This window comes from Leopardus geoffroyi, chromosome B4 (assembly GCF_018350155.1).
Source record: "Leopardus geoffroyi isolate Oge1 chromosome B4, O.geoffroyi_Oge1_pat1.0, whole genome shotgun sequence".
Taxonomy (NCBI): domain Eukaryota; kingdom Metazoa; phylum Chordata; class Mammalia; order Carnivora; family Felidae; genus Leopardus; species Leopardus geoffroyi.
This window is the reverse complement of record NC_059341.1, coordinates 25,514,719-25,532,683: the sequence shown is the minus strand read 5'-3', so window position 1 is coordinate 25,532,683 and position 17,965 is coordinate 25,514,719. Positions and strand designations below refer to the sequence as shown.

General features: G+C 41.6%; 1 protein-coding gene across 3 annotated transcripts in view; it reads left to right on the top strand.

Annotated features, from left to right (window-relative positions):
• Positions 1 to 17,965, top strand: part of ODAD2 (outer dynein arm docking complex subunit 2) — a 179,597-nt gene that overhangs the window by 151,109 nt on the left and 10,523 nt on the right. Inside the window, exon 19 of one of the 3 annotated variants that reach the window (XM_045465771.1) lies at positions 185 to 1,594. The exons of 1 other annotated variant lie outside the window; for it this stretch is intronic. In XM_045465771.1, the coding sequence (XP_045321727.1) occupies positions 185 to 382 (198 nt within the window). In that variant the 3' untranslated portion in view covers positions 383 to 1,594. Of the gene's footprint in view, positions 1 to 184; positions 1,595 to 17,965 lie in introns of those variants that run through there. One more of the 3 variants, XM_045465768.1, reaches the window with a different exon arrangement.

The window sequence follows — 17,965 nt, the reverse complement described above, 5'->3', positions numbered from 1 at the left end:
TATGCACACTGACTGCTGCAAATGTTGATGCTCTCCCTAGATCATGCTTTTCTGATTGGGGGAAATCTGATCAAATTTCCGTGAAAACAAATTTCTAAAGATGTTTTTTCTCAGATGGTCACTTGCCAGTGAAACTATTTATAAGAAGGTTGACCTGATAATTTTTATGCCATTTTGCATGCAGAGAAGAAAAATGGAAAATCTCTTTGAAAATTGTCATCTTTGCCAAAGAAAAGTAGAAACACACCTAAGATGTGTTGCACGATCAGCCAGGGACGGATCTGGGAGTGCCGCGGGCGTGATGCCACACGGTCTGCACCGATGGAAATGCAGTGTTTGCACTGTGACTAGGAGAGGCAGCAAAGACACTTCTTCACAGTGAAGCTGTGTGTTGACAACAAATTATCATAGTCTGCATATATATCTGGATGTTATACACCTTTCTTGCACCAAAATGTGCTCTCTGTTTTGCTTGTACCAGTCCCGGAAATCCTCACGGTGGGGACTCTGGGTCTGAAAGTAGGGCATGCAAGATCTGGATGTACCCAGTGGGTGCCGCTCTTTTGTCAAAGCCAGGGCAAGTCCCCACTCTTATACACGTGTATGTGTATATATGCTTTTACACAGCTGTCGATGGACATTTATTATTCAAATTACATAAAGAATTATTACAACTCAATAAGAAGATGAGCAACTCAATTAAAATTTCGCACAATTTCTGAATAGACACTTCAACAAAGATCCGTGGATGGTAAACAAGCACATGAAGAGATGTTCAAAACCATTAGGCATCAGGGGAATGCAAGCCCAAACCTCCTGAGACATCAGCACATGTCTGCCGGAATAGCAGAAATTCACAAGCCTGACGATACTGAGGGCTGACAAGCACATGGAGGAACCAGAGCCCTCCTACGCTGCTGAGAACACAGCATGAGACAGCCACCTTGGGAGACAGCTTGCCAGTTTCTTACAAAACATGCACTTACCGTACGACCCAGAACCTCTGCTCCCAGGTATCTGCCCAAGAGGAATGAAGACATGTGCACATAACAACCTCTCTGTGAACAGTTATACAGCATGACTCATAATCACAAACACAGAAACAATCAAAATGCCCCTCAACAGGTGAATGGATGAACAATGACAGGTCCCTCCAGACAATGGAATGCTACCCAGCTACAAGAAGGAACAAACCACCAACACATGCAACAACAGGGACAAATCTCAAAACCACTATGCTCAGTGAGAGAAGCCCCATTTATAGTTTTGAGGCTGTGTTTCACTCAACTCTCTTCATTAGGTTTGACTTTTACTAAATCAGACCTCCATGCTTCAGTGCCATTTCAAGCTTTAGCTCTGACGGTTCCATTAAATTAATAATTGATTATTAATCAATTGATAGTGCTTATTAATAATTAAATCAAAACTACCACCTGGCTTATCTGTATTTTTCGTATTTGTTGACTGAAACCCAAAAATAAATGATGTCCTATCATAAAAAGAATAATTTGATACTGAAGCCTTTAGACAAGGATCCAGACAGCTTATAGGCATTAAAGCTGCCACAAGCCATTTTTTAAGCTATTTTTTTAAGAATAAGAACATCAGGGGGCGCCTGGGTGGCTCAGTCAGTTAGGTGTCCAACTCTTGATTTCAGCTCAGGTCATGATCTCACAGTTTGTGAGTTCGAGCCCTGCATCAGGCACTGCACTGATAATGCAGAGTCTGCTTGGGATTCTCTCTCTCCCTCTCTCTCTGTCCCTCCCCTGCTCACGCTTTCTCTCTTTCTCAAAATAGTTAAAAAAAAAAGAATAGGAACATCAGAATTTTCTGATGTGCTTTTTATAGGATATAGCCAGTGATTTGCATGCAAATTTAGGTAGGTTTTGGAAAAAATCATTTTGGATGATAGATGTATGTAATATAATATAAATATAATTTAGACAGATGTCCCAAAACTAGTTCATTGATCCAATTTCTAAAACGGATTAAATCTGAGGAAGAAAACTACTAACTAAATAACACAGGGTGCAGGGAAATGAGCATGAGTTTGGTGCCAGACAGAACTGGGTTCGAATCCTGGCTGTGGGTGCAGGTGCCAGGGCACCCAGCTTCCCTGGGCTCCGTGTCTTCATCAGTTCTGTAAGAATGATAATATGTACCTCAGATAGTTACAGAGAGGATGAGATAACAAAAATGAACACATACACACACTTATATCGATAGATAGACAGACAGACAGACAGACAGATAGATACACACACACACTACCGTTGTCTTTACAGGAGTAGCATTCTGCCAGGTCGAGGCTGAGGGTGTGAGATAAGTGGCTCTCTAAAGTGCTCCTTCCTGGATTCAAGTCCAGTTTCCGTGTACTGAACCAATTCAGACAGCAGCTATCAAGTCCTCAGCCTCGATGTTCCAGTGTAGACAGAATTTGGGGTGCTGGCCTGAATGCCATGTGGATGGCCCTGTATCCACGGTGGGATCTGACAGTCCTCAGAGAGGATGCAGGCAGGAATGTGGTTTGGCTCTCTGTGGCTTGACCACAATGCAGAGGCCACGCTTGTATTCACAGATAGGAGTGTGCTGGTGGGGCCACCTCTGCACCTCAGGATGTGTGCTTTGTTGGGACCTGTGTGACCGTATGTAAACTCAGAGCACACCCTAGGGTCACTGACAGTACAAAGCTAAATAACACAGGATATTTCAGATTTCTGTCTATATCTGCATAAAACTATCTGTTAATGTGAGGCCCCCAGGCCATTTGTTCGGAGACCATATGAGTCAGACATGTGTCCCCTGAAGGCGTATTTGGGTTGTTGGGAAACAAGGACATGTGACAATTAGGTGGGAGAATCAGTGGGAAACCTCGGCTTGTGTCTTCCCTGATCAGTCAAGGCTTTTTTGCAAAGCCTTTTCTGTGAGCACACACTGTCCTCATAAATCTGCCACTGCCCTTTTTTAAGGGCTACAGCTAGGTTTCCTTTGCTCTGAACAAGGCTTTATGTGATTTGACTCCTGCCGGCTTCTCTGCCATCATCTTGCCCTTCTTTCCCACTTGCCCTTGTGGCATGGACTGCTTAATATCTGCTGACATCCATCCTCCCCCGTTTGCTGCCAGCTTTAGCACAGCGCATGATGTCCAGCCACGGGATACATTTCTCAGCCCCCCTGAATCTTGGTGTGACCATGGGACCAAGTTTTCACACATGAGAAGTGAGAAGTGATGCATGCTTCCTGTGTTCCTTGTCCTACATGAAGAGATGCATGTGTATCCCCGTCCCTGTGCCTGAAGGCTGAAGGACAGAGACCACTGGAGAGCTTTGGGCTCAGAGAAGAGGGCAGAGCCGCACTCCCAGCCCTGGACCATTTGCAGTGTCACATAAGGGAAAACAAGCTTCCAGGTTGTTTAAACAACTAAGCTTGGGGGTCTCTATGTGAAAATAGTTTATCCTGGACTCAAATTAATATACTCATAGGAGTTGGCTTGGCAAGCATTTGCTACTTCCGTGTGGAGAGGAGGATGCTGTTGGGTGTGGGGCAGCTGTGTGCCAGGATGTGCACGTGGAGGGCAGAGCAGGGGCCAGATGCTACTCACCTGCTCTGCTGGCACCTCTGTGCTCTGTGCAGACCGCTGGTCCCTAGAGGGTGGCCCTTCTGTTCTTCCTGTGTCTGGAATGCTCTCCAAACCCCCCACAGCACACTTTGCATTGCTCGCATCCATCCTTTGGACCTTCAGGTTCACTTTTGTCCCTCTGGGAAATGTGCATGTCCCCTCTGCCTTCATCTGTGCTCTCCTAAACTTTCTCTTCCTTTCTGTTGTACGGACATCACTCTTTGTCTCCACAGACTATATGATTCCTGAAGGCTGAAGCCAGGCCAGTCTCCTCCACTTCTGCTGTCCCAGGCCCAGTTCATGCCACGGAGCAGAACATAGTGAATATTTGTTGAGTGAAGTGATGAACTTCTCCTCATTTTTAATATTGCCACATAACCATAATATCCTCCTTTGAAAACACTCTGCAAATGTGAAGACAAAATAAGAAATATTTGAGGAGGGAATATATATTTACAATATTTTTCTTCTCTGTAGCCACATAAGCCCCAGTGCTTACATTGTTTATTTTTATTTTTGAGCAGTACAGAAAGGGGTTGGGAGCATTTGATTTTCAACTCTGTATTTTCCCTGCTGCTAGAGAAGTTTAATTTTCCTCGGTGATTGTTTTCAGTTTGTACCCTGGAAAAGTAAGGTGATAAATATAGGCAATCACTGCAAAGTATGACTATGGCCAGGCACTAATGTTTTCAAATTGCTGATGATTTTTAGGGACACCACAAACTGGCCGCACTGTCAGAAGCATTTGGCAGTCATAACTGGCAGCAGGAAATCAGACTGTAAATTTAGAAAGCATTGCACCATATTTGGGAATGCACCTCAGAGTCACCTCCAAATATGTCATGGTCATGTAGCTGGGGTTCGGAGTGAATTTAACTATCCTTTATTATGTATTTTGTGGTACATGAAAAACTTCAGAAAGTATGGCTGGGCAAGAGAGAAAGCCGGTCTGTTTCATTAAGGTAAAAATTTCATCACAGATTTTACCAACCACTGCCAAGTTGGGAAAGCCATTTTACACTGATACTTTCCTCATATACCCTTGACTTTACTGAAAAAAAGTTTAAGATTATTTCTGTTACTTATGATTATAATGTTAATGATCATTAGGATAATTTTCTTAGCAATGGCTTACGTCAAAGTATATTGAGAGGCTAAAAAGAGAGGTTTAGTTTTAACACAGGAGAGCTTTAACATGCCATAGGACCACAGAGAGAATAAGATTCACATTGTGAATGTCCCCTCTTGAAGTGCAACATTAAGTCCTTTAACCTTGTGTTAAGAAATAAAGCTCAAGGAGAAAAAAAACCATTTACTGGTTACATGTATTTCATGTCATTTATGAAATGTGCTTAGGGCTCCTCTACTGTTGCAAAGGAGGAAATCAGCCGTCACGTAAGTTTCTAGGATGTTTGTGACAAAGTTCTGCACCAAAGCAATTCAAAAGAGGTAAGCTTTGCTTAGGGAACCTGACAAGGGCCCCAGAACAAGAGAGAGTAGATAGAGGGGCCCAGCTATTCCTGAACAGCATTCATCAAAGGTCAGTACTAGGAATAACTTTACTGAAGAATTTAAAAAAACAATATACACAATGAAATCCAGTGTGTGAACACAAGTTAGCCAGGAGGAATATTAAGCCAGTGTCATTGCGCCCAGGCATAAGAGTGACTGTTAAGTTCTATTGTGTACCAGAAAAAAAAAAAAAAAAATCTCAAGTGCTTTTGAAAAGGAATATGAATTGAAATGAATAAAAGGATCAGAAGAGCAATTTTGAAATCTCAGCTTTGTTTTGTTCTGGAGCTGAAATATGCAGACAATCTTAAGCTCAGAATGGTGTTGATTGAGTTAGCTCCTGGGGATACACAGATGAAAGTAAGGAGTTCAGCCTTCAGGAGAAGGCCTGAGTGTGCTTGACTGCACACCTAGTATGATGCAGGAGCACTGGTGCACCATTGGTAGAGATGGGCATCTAAAAGATCAGCCACAGGTAGGTCCTGGTCTCCACAGATTGCATATAGCATACAGGGAGCCCCATGTTCCCAGGGGACCCACGGGGAGAATTTGCAGAAACAAAGAGGTCCCATTGAGTGGAGCCCTTGCAGATGGAGGCAGTTGATTGTGACTACAGATTTCAGGATTGGATATGGGCATGATGGCCAAAGGACCAGGGAGAACTAGACGCACCAGGAGGCCAGGGACCAGGCCAGACCAGCCCCCTCTCCATGGGCACTTACAGCAAGGGATGCAGTGTGAATGATGGGTAAGAGCATGGGATCTGGAGCTTGTGTTCAAATCCTAGCTTTCCCCAACGTTGTAACTTTGGGCAAGTGACCTAATCTCTCTATGCTTTAGTTTTCTCATCAGTGAAACTAGAATATTAATGATAATCTTTAACTTTGGGTTTGTTGACAGCATTAAATGAATTGACATACATAAGGCACTTTGAATAGTACCTGATACATGGTAAGCACTAACTGCTGAAATGTTAGCTATTGTTATTTTTATCCCCTTCCTTCTCACGAGATATCCATCCTCCCTGCCTCTCCTGGATCTATAATGGTGGAATAGTGGGGAAAGTCATTTCGCACGCAGCCTGGGTGAGGATGAGTTGAGAAAAGGCTGCCTGAGCTTTAGCTTATGTCCAGCCTAAGCTTTGCTTTGTAAAGGGAGAGATCTTCCCTACCATCTATTCCCTGAATCACTGGGCCCATAACATCCAGAAAGCTGGGCAGTCACCCATCTCTGTCTCCTGGGCCCTCCACCATGACACAGAGAGAAGGCTGTTCTGGGCCACCAGCTGCCACATACCTCGCTCCTCACCCAGTACACTCCTTGAGGACTGGACTGTGTCTTCCTTATAGTGCCTTTCATATCACCTCACAGGTGATCAGCAACGCCTTTTCCTGATTGACAAAGAAAACAAAGACCTGCCACCTGCTTTTCTTATCCATATCATATCCATATCACATCATATCATATCATATCATATCTTAAAGTCAGATTGAAGCAATGACTTCACAAAAATGTTTTATCAGGATCTATGTGTTGGTCCTGGAACTGGCTTGGGGTCCCCATTCCATCTCTCTTAGGAGGATACTGAGACAGGCTGGTATAACATACAAACCATGTTCTACACATACCATTTTAGGAGGGCCCATAAGACCTTCCTAAATAGAACTGTTCTATTTGTGCTGCCTAAAATGTATCACTTTGGTATATAATTTGAAATTTTGTAAACTAAATATTTGGCTTAAAAACTCTCTTCGCTAAAATTTGTAACATAAATTTTTAAATCTGGGAAGAGTAATAAGCAAGGCTATCACTCATGTAAAACTCCGTAGCAATGTGTGCAAACTGTGTTCTCCCAAATGTGTAGCTGAGACCATTGTATTGGAGGGGATTCGTTTTTAGGATTGTGGTACAAGGAGTGGTTTGGGGCAGTTGTTGGAAGAGTAAGTGTGGAGGAGCAGATCTGTGTGGAGTGAACGAGCCATGAGCAGGCTTACATCACTAGTTGAGGAGTGAGCGGCAAGGGGAGGCGTGTTGTAGTGAGAGAGAAATTCTAAGAAATAGAGAGGCATGGAGACCAAAGATTGGCCTTCCTCCTGTTATGAAGATGAAGTTTTTTGTGTGTATCATAGAATCAGAGAAGACACCTTGAGAGTTTATATAAAGAACAAGAAGGAACAGGCAGAGTTCTAGGAACCCACACCCTACTTTTCTCTTCAAATGTTCTATTTTATCTTACATATGTATATTTATGTATATGTGAATTTCATGAGATAGTTAAGGTTTTGTTTGGGGGAAGGGGGAAGAAAAGATTTCCACTGCTGGAAAAAAAAATGTTTGTTTTTTTTTTGTTTTTGTTTCTGTTTTTTTTTATAATTGCTGTCTTAGCTACTGTGCTTAGGGCCAGCTCTGCAGTTCTAAACAGCTACCCTGGCAAAAATCATGCAAGATTGGGCTCTGAAATGAACATGGTCTTTGCCAGAAGAGGAAGAAGGATCATTCTTTTATAACATTAATTCAGTTCCTTTCACTGAAATTTGAAGTTCTTGCATACATGACACTAAGAAGTATCATTTTATAGAATTTTAGCCAAAAAGAGAAGACTACAATTAATATGTAGGTATATATTTAAAATTTTTAGAGTATCAGGGGTTTTGTCAGAGTTGGTAGAAACATTACTTGGTAAAATTTTCTGGTAATATTTTTTTAGGTTCCATTTTTTAAAATCTTAAACATTAGAAATAAGTTTTTTTTTTAATTTAGCATATTCACATTTGACTTACTCCTTCCCACAAATTGTATCAGAAAAGGAAAACATTTCCCAAATGGATAGCAAGTAACGAGATAGACTTTTAAGGCACACTGGATACCAGTAGGGTGCTTTGAAAGGAAGGGCAGAAGAGGCCTTGAGAATGAGGTTAAGTCAACTGGAGTTTAAGAAAAGCAACCATTGAGCCAAAAGAATCTTTCATTTAAGGTTATTTCCCAAGAAATTAGTCATTTATTTTCATCCTTATGAGCTTGGTTCCAATTTAGTAGGAGCAGGGAAAGCTATTTCTTTGACATTGAAGAAGAAAAATTGTGGCTCTTCTCTCCAGCCCTGTGCTTTATTTTTTCCATATTAAGCTGCTCTTGAAAGCTGAAAAGAAATCAAAATAAAATTGGGAAAGTGATTTCACTCAAGGGTTTGTTTGGGGGTTTGGGGGTTTTTTTTGTTTCTGTTTTTGTTTTTTTTTTTTCCTTTTCAATTCTTTGCCTTCATCTTTTCCGGATATCTTTGCATTTTTGCTCCCATGGGAGATAAATCCTATATCTGGTAAGGTGTTTTAAATATTAGCATGTCTTTGGTTTTGAATTCCTTCTAATCATGTGCCAATTTTTGGAGATAAATATGAATGCAAACAAGACAACATTAAGAAGTCAGACTTGTTCTAATATTGAAGAAGATTGTGGAAATTTTATTATCCATTTTAATATATCCATATTGAGATAATTCTTGGCCTTATTTTTATTTTAAGCAATTTAAAATATTTTCTTAGCTTGACAAGATTTAATTTTACAGTTTGACATCAGATTTTATAAATTCTTAGCATTTCCTAGAGCGAACTTGTAAACCAAAACAAAATCTTTCCAATGAAGATTTCTTTATGTAATTAGGATAAACTGTCTTCTTATAAATAGTGTATATCTTTTATTGTTTTAAAATACTTTGATGTGAAATTATCAATTATAAACCTGGGTCTGTATTGTTACTCACATGAACTTGCCTTCAAAATTAAAATGAAAATTAATGTAACAGGCAGAAAACACCTTGACTTCCTGTCCTACACCTACAGACTTATGTGTAGCTACATTCAGTCTATGCATCTCTCTGGTTTTTGAGGATTTCTTCTCTTGGCAATTCCCACCCACTGTACTCATGATCTTTTATCTCCAGTAGCTGGAAATTCTGACTTTGGCTATTCCAGTTACTGCATATTCAATATTAAAGTCTCCCAGCCTACTTACTCATTTTCTCATTCCCCATCAACTGATCATATTCACTGTGGAATCCACCATATCATAGGAATAATATTCTCTGGAGATACTCATTTCTCCAACTGCCCCTGAGTCTTCAGCCGACTGCCATTGACTTTTACCTTCAAAAATTCACAGACTGCTCTATGAATAACCCAAGGCATTCTTTTCAGTCCTCAAATTAATTAATCTCCCCAAGGCTCATTATAATATTGACCCTACCATTTTCTTAAAGTGCCATCCTTCCTTAGTTCCCATGATCCAGGGTCTACTGGTTCTCCTTCTCTCTTCCTCTTTGTTAGCTCTTCATTTCTTTTGCAGGCCTCACTTCTTTCTGGCTAATCCACTTGTTATGACTTTTAAAATAATATTAAGTAAAATATGTTCACTGAAAACAAATTAGAAGCTGAAGATGAACAAAAGAGAAAAACATTTAGCAGACCCTGATGAGGATGACCTCTGAATGTTTTGGAGGAACTAGAATTATAGGGCTAGGGCACTGGGGAGTCATTGACATGTTTTGAGCAGGGAGTCAGGTGTCCCATTTGCCTTTCAGAAGTTACTCTGGTTTGAGAATGGATGGAACAAGGATGGGTAGTGAATTAGATAGCAGTTCAGAAAGAGATAATGGTGGCTTCAACCAAGGTTGTAAGCACTGGAGACAGAGAGAAATGGGTGGATTCAAGAGATATTTGGGAAGTAAGAACAATAGGACATGGTGACTTTTTGAATGTGAGGAAAGAGGTAGAGAGAAGATGCCCCAATGTCTAAGTAGAACAACTGAATTCAAGGATGATAGAAGGAATCTGCTTGTGGAGAAAAATGAGAGCTCATTGGGGAAATATTGGCTATGAATATCTTGGAAGATACAGAAATGTGATATATATGTGATGTCATCTATATATATGATATTTAAGTACACACACACACACACACACTTGAAAGGTATATGAAGCCTTAATGACACAGATTTGAGAGCCATGGTCCATGAAATAATGAGAGTGGGTGACAATTCTCTTGGAGGGTGTACAGAGAAAAGGAAAAATTAGAGGTTTGATCTGATATCCTGAGTCATGCCATGATGGGCAAAGAAAGAGGATTCTACGAAATAAAGCAATTAGAGTGATAAAGAGAAAAAAATCCAAACAAATCAGGAAAGTGCTATTTTAAAGAAGTCAAGAGGAGAGATTATTTTAAGCATAAGGACATGACCAGTGGGACCAACTGAAAAGTGCAAAAAGACAAGAACAAAAAGGGTCTACTGGATTCATAGCAAAGCAATTCCTAGTAACCTTGGAAAAGACATGAGGAAATGAAGGCAACAAGTGAAGCCACTCTGAAAAGTTTGAAAAGAAAAGAGAGGAAGAATGATAGCTGAAAGGGGATGTAAAGGAAGTTTTGGTGGTTTTTTTTCTTTCATTTGTTCGTTTTGTGTGCTGAGACAGCAGACACGAGAGTGTGCTTATGTGCTAACTGGCAAGAGCAGGAAGGGAGGGGAGACGGTGAAGCTATCAGATGATGGGGATAATGGAGGAGTAAGCTTCTAGAGGAGTGGAGAGGTGGGGGAACACAGAGCTTGAGGGCACAGAGATGAGTTTTGCCTGGAGGAGAGGCACCTCTTGTCTATGACAGATGGCAAGGGGGAAAAGGATGGGGGCACTTGCAGTGGGAATCTGTGCGTGAGATGGCAGGGAGCTGGGCAATTTCCCTTTTTGTGATTTCTATTTTCCCCATCAAGTAGGAGGCAAAGGCACATGCTGAGAGCAAGGGAACTGAAGTGGTAGGTTAGGTAATTTGAGGAGAGCAGAGAAAGTTTTAAATAGCTGCTGCGGAGAAAGAAAGCTGATGAGAAAGATACCTACACATATTGCCAGAATTGAGAGCCAGTTGAGATAAGAGATCATGAATGTGTGTGTACCATCCAGAAGCCTCATTGAGATCTAGATTTCAATTTTTAATATTGGTATAATAGGAGAATAGTAGAGAAAAGGACTAAACTAGTGACAGAAAAGCAGCTGACACGGTGGATCACAGAAGGTAGACAAAAGCAAGGAGACTGTGAAGACACAAGTGCCCCTGGTGTTCTCTATCCCATTCCATGTCTTCCAGAACTAGAGCTTCTGGTAGAGGGCAATTAGAGGCAGAGATGGAACAGTTGCTGGTATTAGTAAGGCCTAGGTGGCACCGGGTGAATAGCTGACTGGTTGATTTGGGTAGGGGAAAGATAATGGAACTGAGAAGGATGCCTGGGTAGGTCAGTCAGTTAAGTGTCCAACTCTTGGTCTCAGCTCAGATCATGATCTCACAGCTTCGTGATTTCGAGCCCCACATTGGCCTCTGCACCGACAGCGTAGAGCCTGCTTGATATTCTCTCTCTTTTCCTCTCTCTCTGCCCCTTCCCCACTTGCACGGTCTTTGTCTCTCTCAAGGAAGGAAGGGAGGGAGGGAGGAAGATTAGGTAGGTGATAGATAGATAGATAGATAGATAGATAGATAGATAAAATGGAGCTGAGAAAGTCAAGTTCGGAGGCTATAGGCAACATTATTGTTTGGGTCAAACTGTTTTTTTGGTTTTTGTTTTTTGAGATATCATTTTAAGTCATAGTTTTATTCGTTACCCCCCCCCCACACACACACACACACTAAACAAAAGCGTATTCAGTAGCTCAAATATTAGCTAAGGCTGCCATTCCCATGATCATGTAGGAAATACTGGCTCAAACTTCCCTCTGCTTTCCATGCCCCAGACAACATCTAATTTAGAGGGAATTCTATATATCACCCAGCATCTGATAATTTGATTCAGGTTATGGATTGTTTCACTTCTGTAAGCATTTTGTTCCTATATTACAAAGAGCTGGTATACACTTGAAACTTTACCCTTTTATCTTGTCCTCCCCACTAATTTCTATCTTCATGAAAACAACAAACAAAACAAGAACATTCTTATAAGGCCATTGTATGCAAAGCAAAACAGTAAATTAGAAAATCAAAGATTTGTAGTGATGGAAGGCAGTATACATTGCAGCAATGCCAATAAGTTCCAAGTCAAGTATTACATTTGGCAACTCCTAAAAATCCCCATGGCCATTTCTGAACTAGGCTTTCATTCTCCCAGTGGATCACTTTACTGTCTCTTCTCTTCTCTGCCTTTTCTTCTTAAAAAGAAAGAAAGATTCTCCCAAATTGCCAATCTGAGTGATTTAGTTTTCTCTAGCTTATACCTTTCAAAGCCAGCTCCAGGTCTACTTGCATATCAAAAACTTGGCCTAGTCCTTAAATTCAAGCAGGAGTTGAGAGTGGCTCAGATCACGGCAGTGGAGGTAATGAGAAGAGGTCAGATTCTGGGTACATTTTGAAGATAAAGGCAGTGAGAGAAAGAGAGAAATCAGGGATACTCCCCAAGATTTTTGGCCCAGGCAGCGGGAGAGAGGAGTTGACATGAACTGAGGTGAGGAGGCCATGGGGAAGCAGGTGTTGGAAGGAAGGATCAGGAGTTGAGCTTTGCTCATATGAAACCGAGTACACATGTCTTATATCCAAGTGCATATGTCAAGCAGGCAGTTGAATGGCCTGAGCTGGAGACTCATATATACATACATACATTTCATATATATATATATATATATATATACACAACTTCCCTCCAAAAAATTATTTCTAAACATTTTTCATAAAACTGATCTAACAATAGAACATAGATAACCACATAGAGACTTTCAGTTTCTTCCCAATGGGAGATAACCCAAGTTAAATTCAGGCATTGTATCCAGAGTAGATATCCAGGACATTTTTCCTGGAGTCTGGGGAAAACCTATAGCTTGTTCCAAGTAAAGTAGCAAATTAAACTCCTGAATCTAATTTTATTTGCTTCTGAAATCCAATGTTACATTCAAGGGACTTAAAAAAAAAAAAAAAAACAAGACCAACAAGAACAGGGAGAATTGGAGAGGAGAAAATAACAAAATTTTGTAAATTGAAATTCAGAGGAAGAGTGACAACTGGCTAACAGACCTCAGGAATCAGAATGCCAAGTCAACAGTAGGAGAAACTGATAACAGACCCAGTTTACAATGTGGAAGCCTCAAAATATTAGGAACTGGTAGCACTAAGTGCCTCTGGAACTGGTTGGTAGGGTTCCAGGTTGAGGCCACAATAAGAAAGACTGAGGAAAACCTAGAGCCACTTCCCCACTTCAGGAGATGTCTAGAGAAGATAAAATAGGGTCTCAGATTAGAGGACAGCAGCCACTATAAGGCAAAGATATTCTACCAAAGATGTAGATAAAGTGACCGTAATGAACACTGAAAGCTAAATGGACTGTGTGCCCTATTCAGTCCCAAATCCCTACAGACCAGTCCCTTCCTCTGTGGGTTGGAGTTTGAAAAGTTCTTCCTTGGAGAATTTGACCAGCTCAACACAAAAGATTTCAAGATATTGACTTGGGGAGAACCCCAACCAGCCTTTCCAGGGCCTCTACTGGCCTGTGCAAAGCTGTTGTGTGTGAATTAGAAAAAGATGATCCCTCTGGGCAGATATAGCTTTGACCATGTTAAAAAGACTTAAAAAGATCACACCTTTGTAGGAAGAAAAAGGCATCCTTTCAGGAAGATGTAGTCCCTGACCAGTGTTCATGAATTGGTGAGCAAGTGAGAGCTGCATTTTAGGCCCCTTCAGTCTGGTGTCTTCATGGAGAGCACAACTCTGAGTGACCCTGAGACCACCCAGGTTACCCTGCAGTAAAACAAAGTCAACAAGCCCCACCTATGAGCCCAAACTTTCCATTCATCCAACAAGCAACTCACATCTGAAGGATATCTTGAACGTAGAAGACAGACTGAAACAAAAATAGAAACAAACAAATCAGTCCTTGGAAGAAACGGAGTATAGAAGAGAGAAGGGAAAAAAGTGAACATCCTCAGAGTGATATAGAAGTATTGCATCTGGGTGCCTGGGTGGCTCAGTTGGTTGAGCATCTGACTCTTGATTTCAGCTCAGGTCATGATCCTAGAGTCATGGGATCGAGCTCTGCATCAAGCTCCTTCTCTCTTCCTTCCTCTGCCTCTTCCCAGCTGGTGTGCATGCTCTCTCTCTAAAATTAAATTAAATTAAATTAAATTAAATTAAATTAAATTAAATTAAATTAAAAAGTATTGCATCCATGAAACTAGAACAGGACTCTGTAAAAATAGAACATTCAGGGAGCACAAATTCGATAGAAGAATTGGAAGATAAAGAAATCTCTTAAAAAGTGGAGCAAAAAGATAAAGAGATGAAAATAGGAAAAAGGAAAGATAAAAATTAGAGAGCCAGTGTAAAAAATCTAACTTCAGAATATTAGTTCCATAAAGGGATAACTGAGAAAATAAAGAGGAGGAAGTGAAATGAAATAATTCAAGAGAATTTCCCAGAATTGAAGTGCATGAATTGCCGGATTAAAATGGCACATCAAGTGCCCTGTATACAATGGATAAAAGCAGACCTATTACAAGATATAGCATTGTAAAATTCTAGAACATTAAGTGTAATAACAATAAAGGATTCTGTAATCTTCAAAAGAGGAGAGGAAGAAAAGAACAAGTAAGAGAAACCAAACATCAAGAACACTTTAGGGGCACCTGGGTGGCTCAGTCGGTTAAGCCTTCGGCTCAGGTCATGATCTCACAGTCTGTAGGTTTGAGCCCTGAGTCAGGCTCTGTGCTGACAGTTCAGACCCTGGAGCCTGCTTCAGATTCTGTGTCTCCCTCTCTCTCTGCCCCTCTCCCACTCATCCCGAGTGTCTATCTGTCTTTCTGTCTCTCTCTCTCAAAAATAAACAAACATTAGGGGGTTTGGGTGGTTCAGTTGGTTAAGTGGCCAACCTTGGCTCAGGTCATGATCTCACGGTCTGTAGGTTTGAGCCCTGAGTCAGGCTCTGTGCTGACAGCTCAGAGCCTGGAGCCTGCTTCAGATTCTATGTCTCCCTCTCCCTCTTCTCCTCCCCCACTCATGCTCTGTCTTTCTCTCTCTCTCAAAAATAAACATTTAAAAATAAATGAATTAAATAAATAAATAAATAATAAATAAATAAATAAAACGTTAATGCTTTAAAAAAAATGAACACTTTGGGTTTCTCACCAGTAATACTGGAAGCAAGCAGAAAATGGAGCAATGCCTTCAAAACTCTTTCAGCTCTTCAATAATTACTTCTAACCTAGAATTTTCTATTCAGGCAAACTCTTAATCAAGTATGAGAGAAGACATGTGAGCCTTAAGAAGTTTACCTCCTCTGGGGTGCCTGGGTGGCTCAGTCAGTTAAGTGGCCAACTTCAGCTCAGGTCATGATCTTGCAGTTCATGAGTTTCAACCCCGCATTAGGCTCTATGCTGACAGCTCAAAGCCTGGAGCCTGCTTCAGATTCTGTGTCTCCCTCTCTCTCTGCCCCTCCCCTGCTCATGCTCTGTCTCTTTCTCTCTCAAAAATAAATTTTAAAAAAAATTTAAAAATTAAAACAGAAGTTTACGTCTGCACATTATTCAAGAAGCTGCTGGAGGAGACTATGCCAATATCATGAAATCTTCAAAAAGAATGTTGGTGAGCCCAACTTATTTTCTAACTCATATTTGATTTTGTCTTAACCACATATTGATAAAGTTCCTGACTGCTTTATCTATTTCCTAGGTCATTTTACCCCACAGAAGTGTTCTCTGACCTACTACTAAAAACCAGACGAAAGCCATAGTGAAACCAAAGGCAGCAAATACAGAGTGGTCTATTCCATCTACTATGTTTCTCTGGGACCCGCAGTAACAAATGCATATTACAAGCTGCCAGGGGCCCACCTGCTGGGAGCCATATCTCTCAGGGCTCACCCAATTCTCCAGAAGGGGCTCTTAGAACCTATCACAGAAGCAGAACTTGATAGGAACTCAGAGACTCTGCCCTGCTGAGTCTTGTCATTCCTTACAGAGGTGCCCACCCACATGACTCTCAGCCTGCACTGGGTAGCAACAGCCTGACTTCTTCTTTTTTTTTTTTTTTTAACATTTATTTATTTTTGAGACACAGTGAGACAGAGAATGAACAGGGGAGGGGCAGAGAGAGAGGGAGACACAGAATCTGAAACAGGCTCCAGGCTCTGAGCTGTCAGCACAGAGCCCGACGCGGGGCTCGAACTCACGGACCGTGAGATCATGACCTGAGCCGAAGTCGGACGCTTAACCAACCAAGCCACCCAGGCGCCCCCAGCCTGACTTCTTCTTGAGAGGATTAGTCATGCCAACCAACACAGTGCTGGATACGTTTTGTCACATGTCACTTGTTACTAGCATCAGGACAAGTGGACATGCCTGAAGTATGTTTTCTATTGGAGTAATAATGGCTACCAACTAGAGAGCAGTTACTGTGAGCCAGGCCTTATTCTGAGATCCTTAAAGATGTAACTTTGCCTTCTTTATGGAGGTATTACAGATAATAATAAACTTCCAGAGAATTATCTTTGTCACTTTGATCCACCCAGTAGCAGAATGCAATGCTAAACGACCCTGTCCACTTATATCTTTTAATCCATTTTTAGCCTATCATTTCTTTAGCATTCTTGCCAGGAAACTCCCATATGCACAGGTATTCTTCATATTTGATAGGAATAAGATTTGAAGAGCAACTTGAAGCCATTCCAAATGATATGAACTTCCCCCCAGGTCAGGTGAAGACTTGCCACTTCCTTTTCCTCTGACAAAGAGTGTAGGGTCTCACCGTCTCCTGATGCAGCCAGTAATTGTCCATTTCTACAATTTCTAGCATTCTTTAGAAGGTTTTGGCGATCTATTCTATACCCCATTTCTACTTCCCAGAACTCTAGACCCAGCACTCCAGTTGCGCGTGCGCGTCTCTGCGCGCGCGTGCGTGCCTGGGCACCAAAGCTCTCTACTGGAAGGCTCATGGAAAAGCAACGTGGAAGAACCAGAGAGCAAACCTACTCAAGTGCAAACGAACATGTGCACGGAAGAAGCATCAGATCAAACAAGTAGACCCCACTTTCAAGCTTTGCAGACGTGAACCTCAGATCCCGTAAATAAGGCACACGCTCTTGTCACCGGGAGGCAGACAGACACCGCTGTAAGGCAAGCCCCTTGGCTCACTTCACTGACTGAACAGAATCAAAGGTTTTGCCCCAACCAGCAAATGCAGAATGTGTTTTGAGGCCCCCGGCTCTGGTGAGCCGTCATATGAAATAAATTACCAAGGCTCAAAGTCGGGATGTGAGAGAAACCGCGGAGGAGCGGCAGCCAACCTGGGCAGCCTGGAAGCCGCTGTGCAGGGCAGACACGGTGCAAATGCATTTCTTGTTACTGGGCTGGGCGTTAGTGCTACAGCCACACCGCAGTGCCTTGTGAACTGGAAAACAGCAAATGGGTTCACGGTTCAAATGAGCTCTGGGAACTCCAGATCTTCCTGGAAAACCCACTTAGCTTGGTGTGCATGCAGGTATTTCAGAGCTCATCCGGCTCTAATTAAAACTCCTATTTCCAGTCTGTGTTCACCCAAACAATGTGGAGTCAAACCACAAGAAAATCTGTTATCACTCAAATTGGTACATATTTTTTCATACGACTGAACTATTATATAAAATCATGAGCTGTTAGATATGCAAGTAAAAATTGAATGCAGACACCGATTCCCATGCTACCTTTGTCTCACCTTCCAGGGGATGTGAATCATAGGTCACAGCTGCATGCTGAGGGCACGCTCCTTGAGATCAAAGCCTTTGCCACCAGAGGAAGTTATTCGTGTTAGCCCAATCCACAAACCACGCTTTGTGCCCTCCCCTTGTCCGCGTTC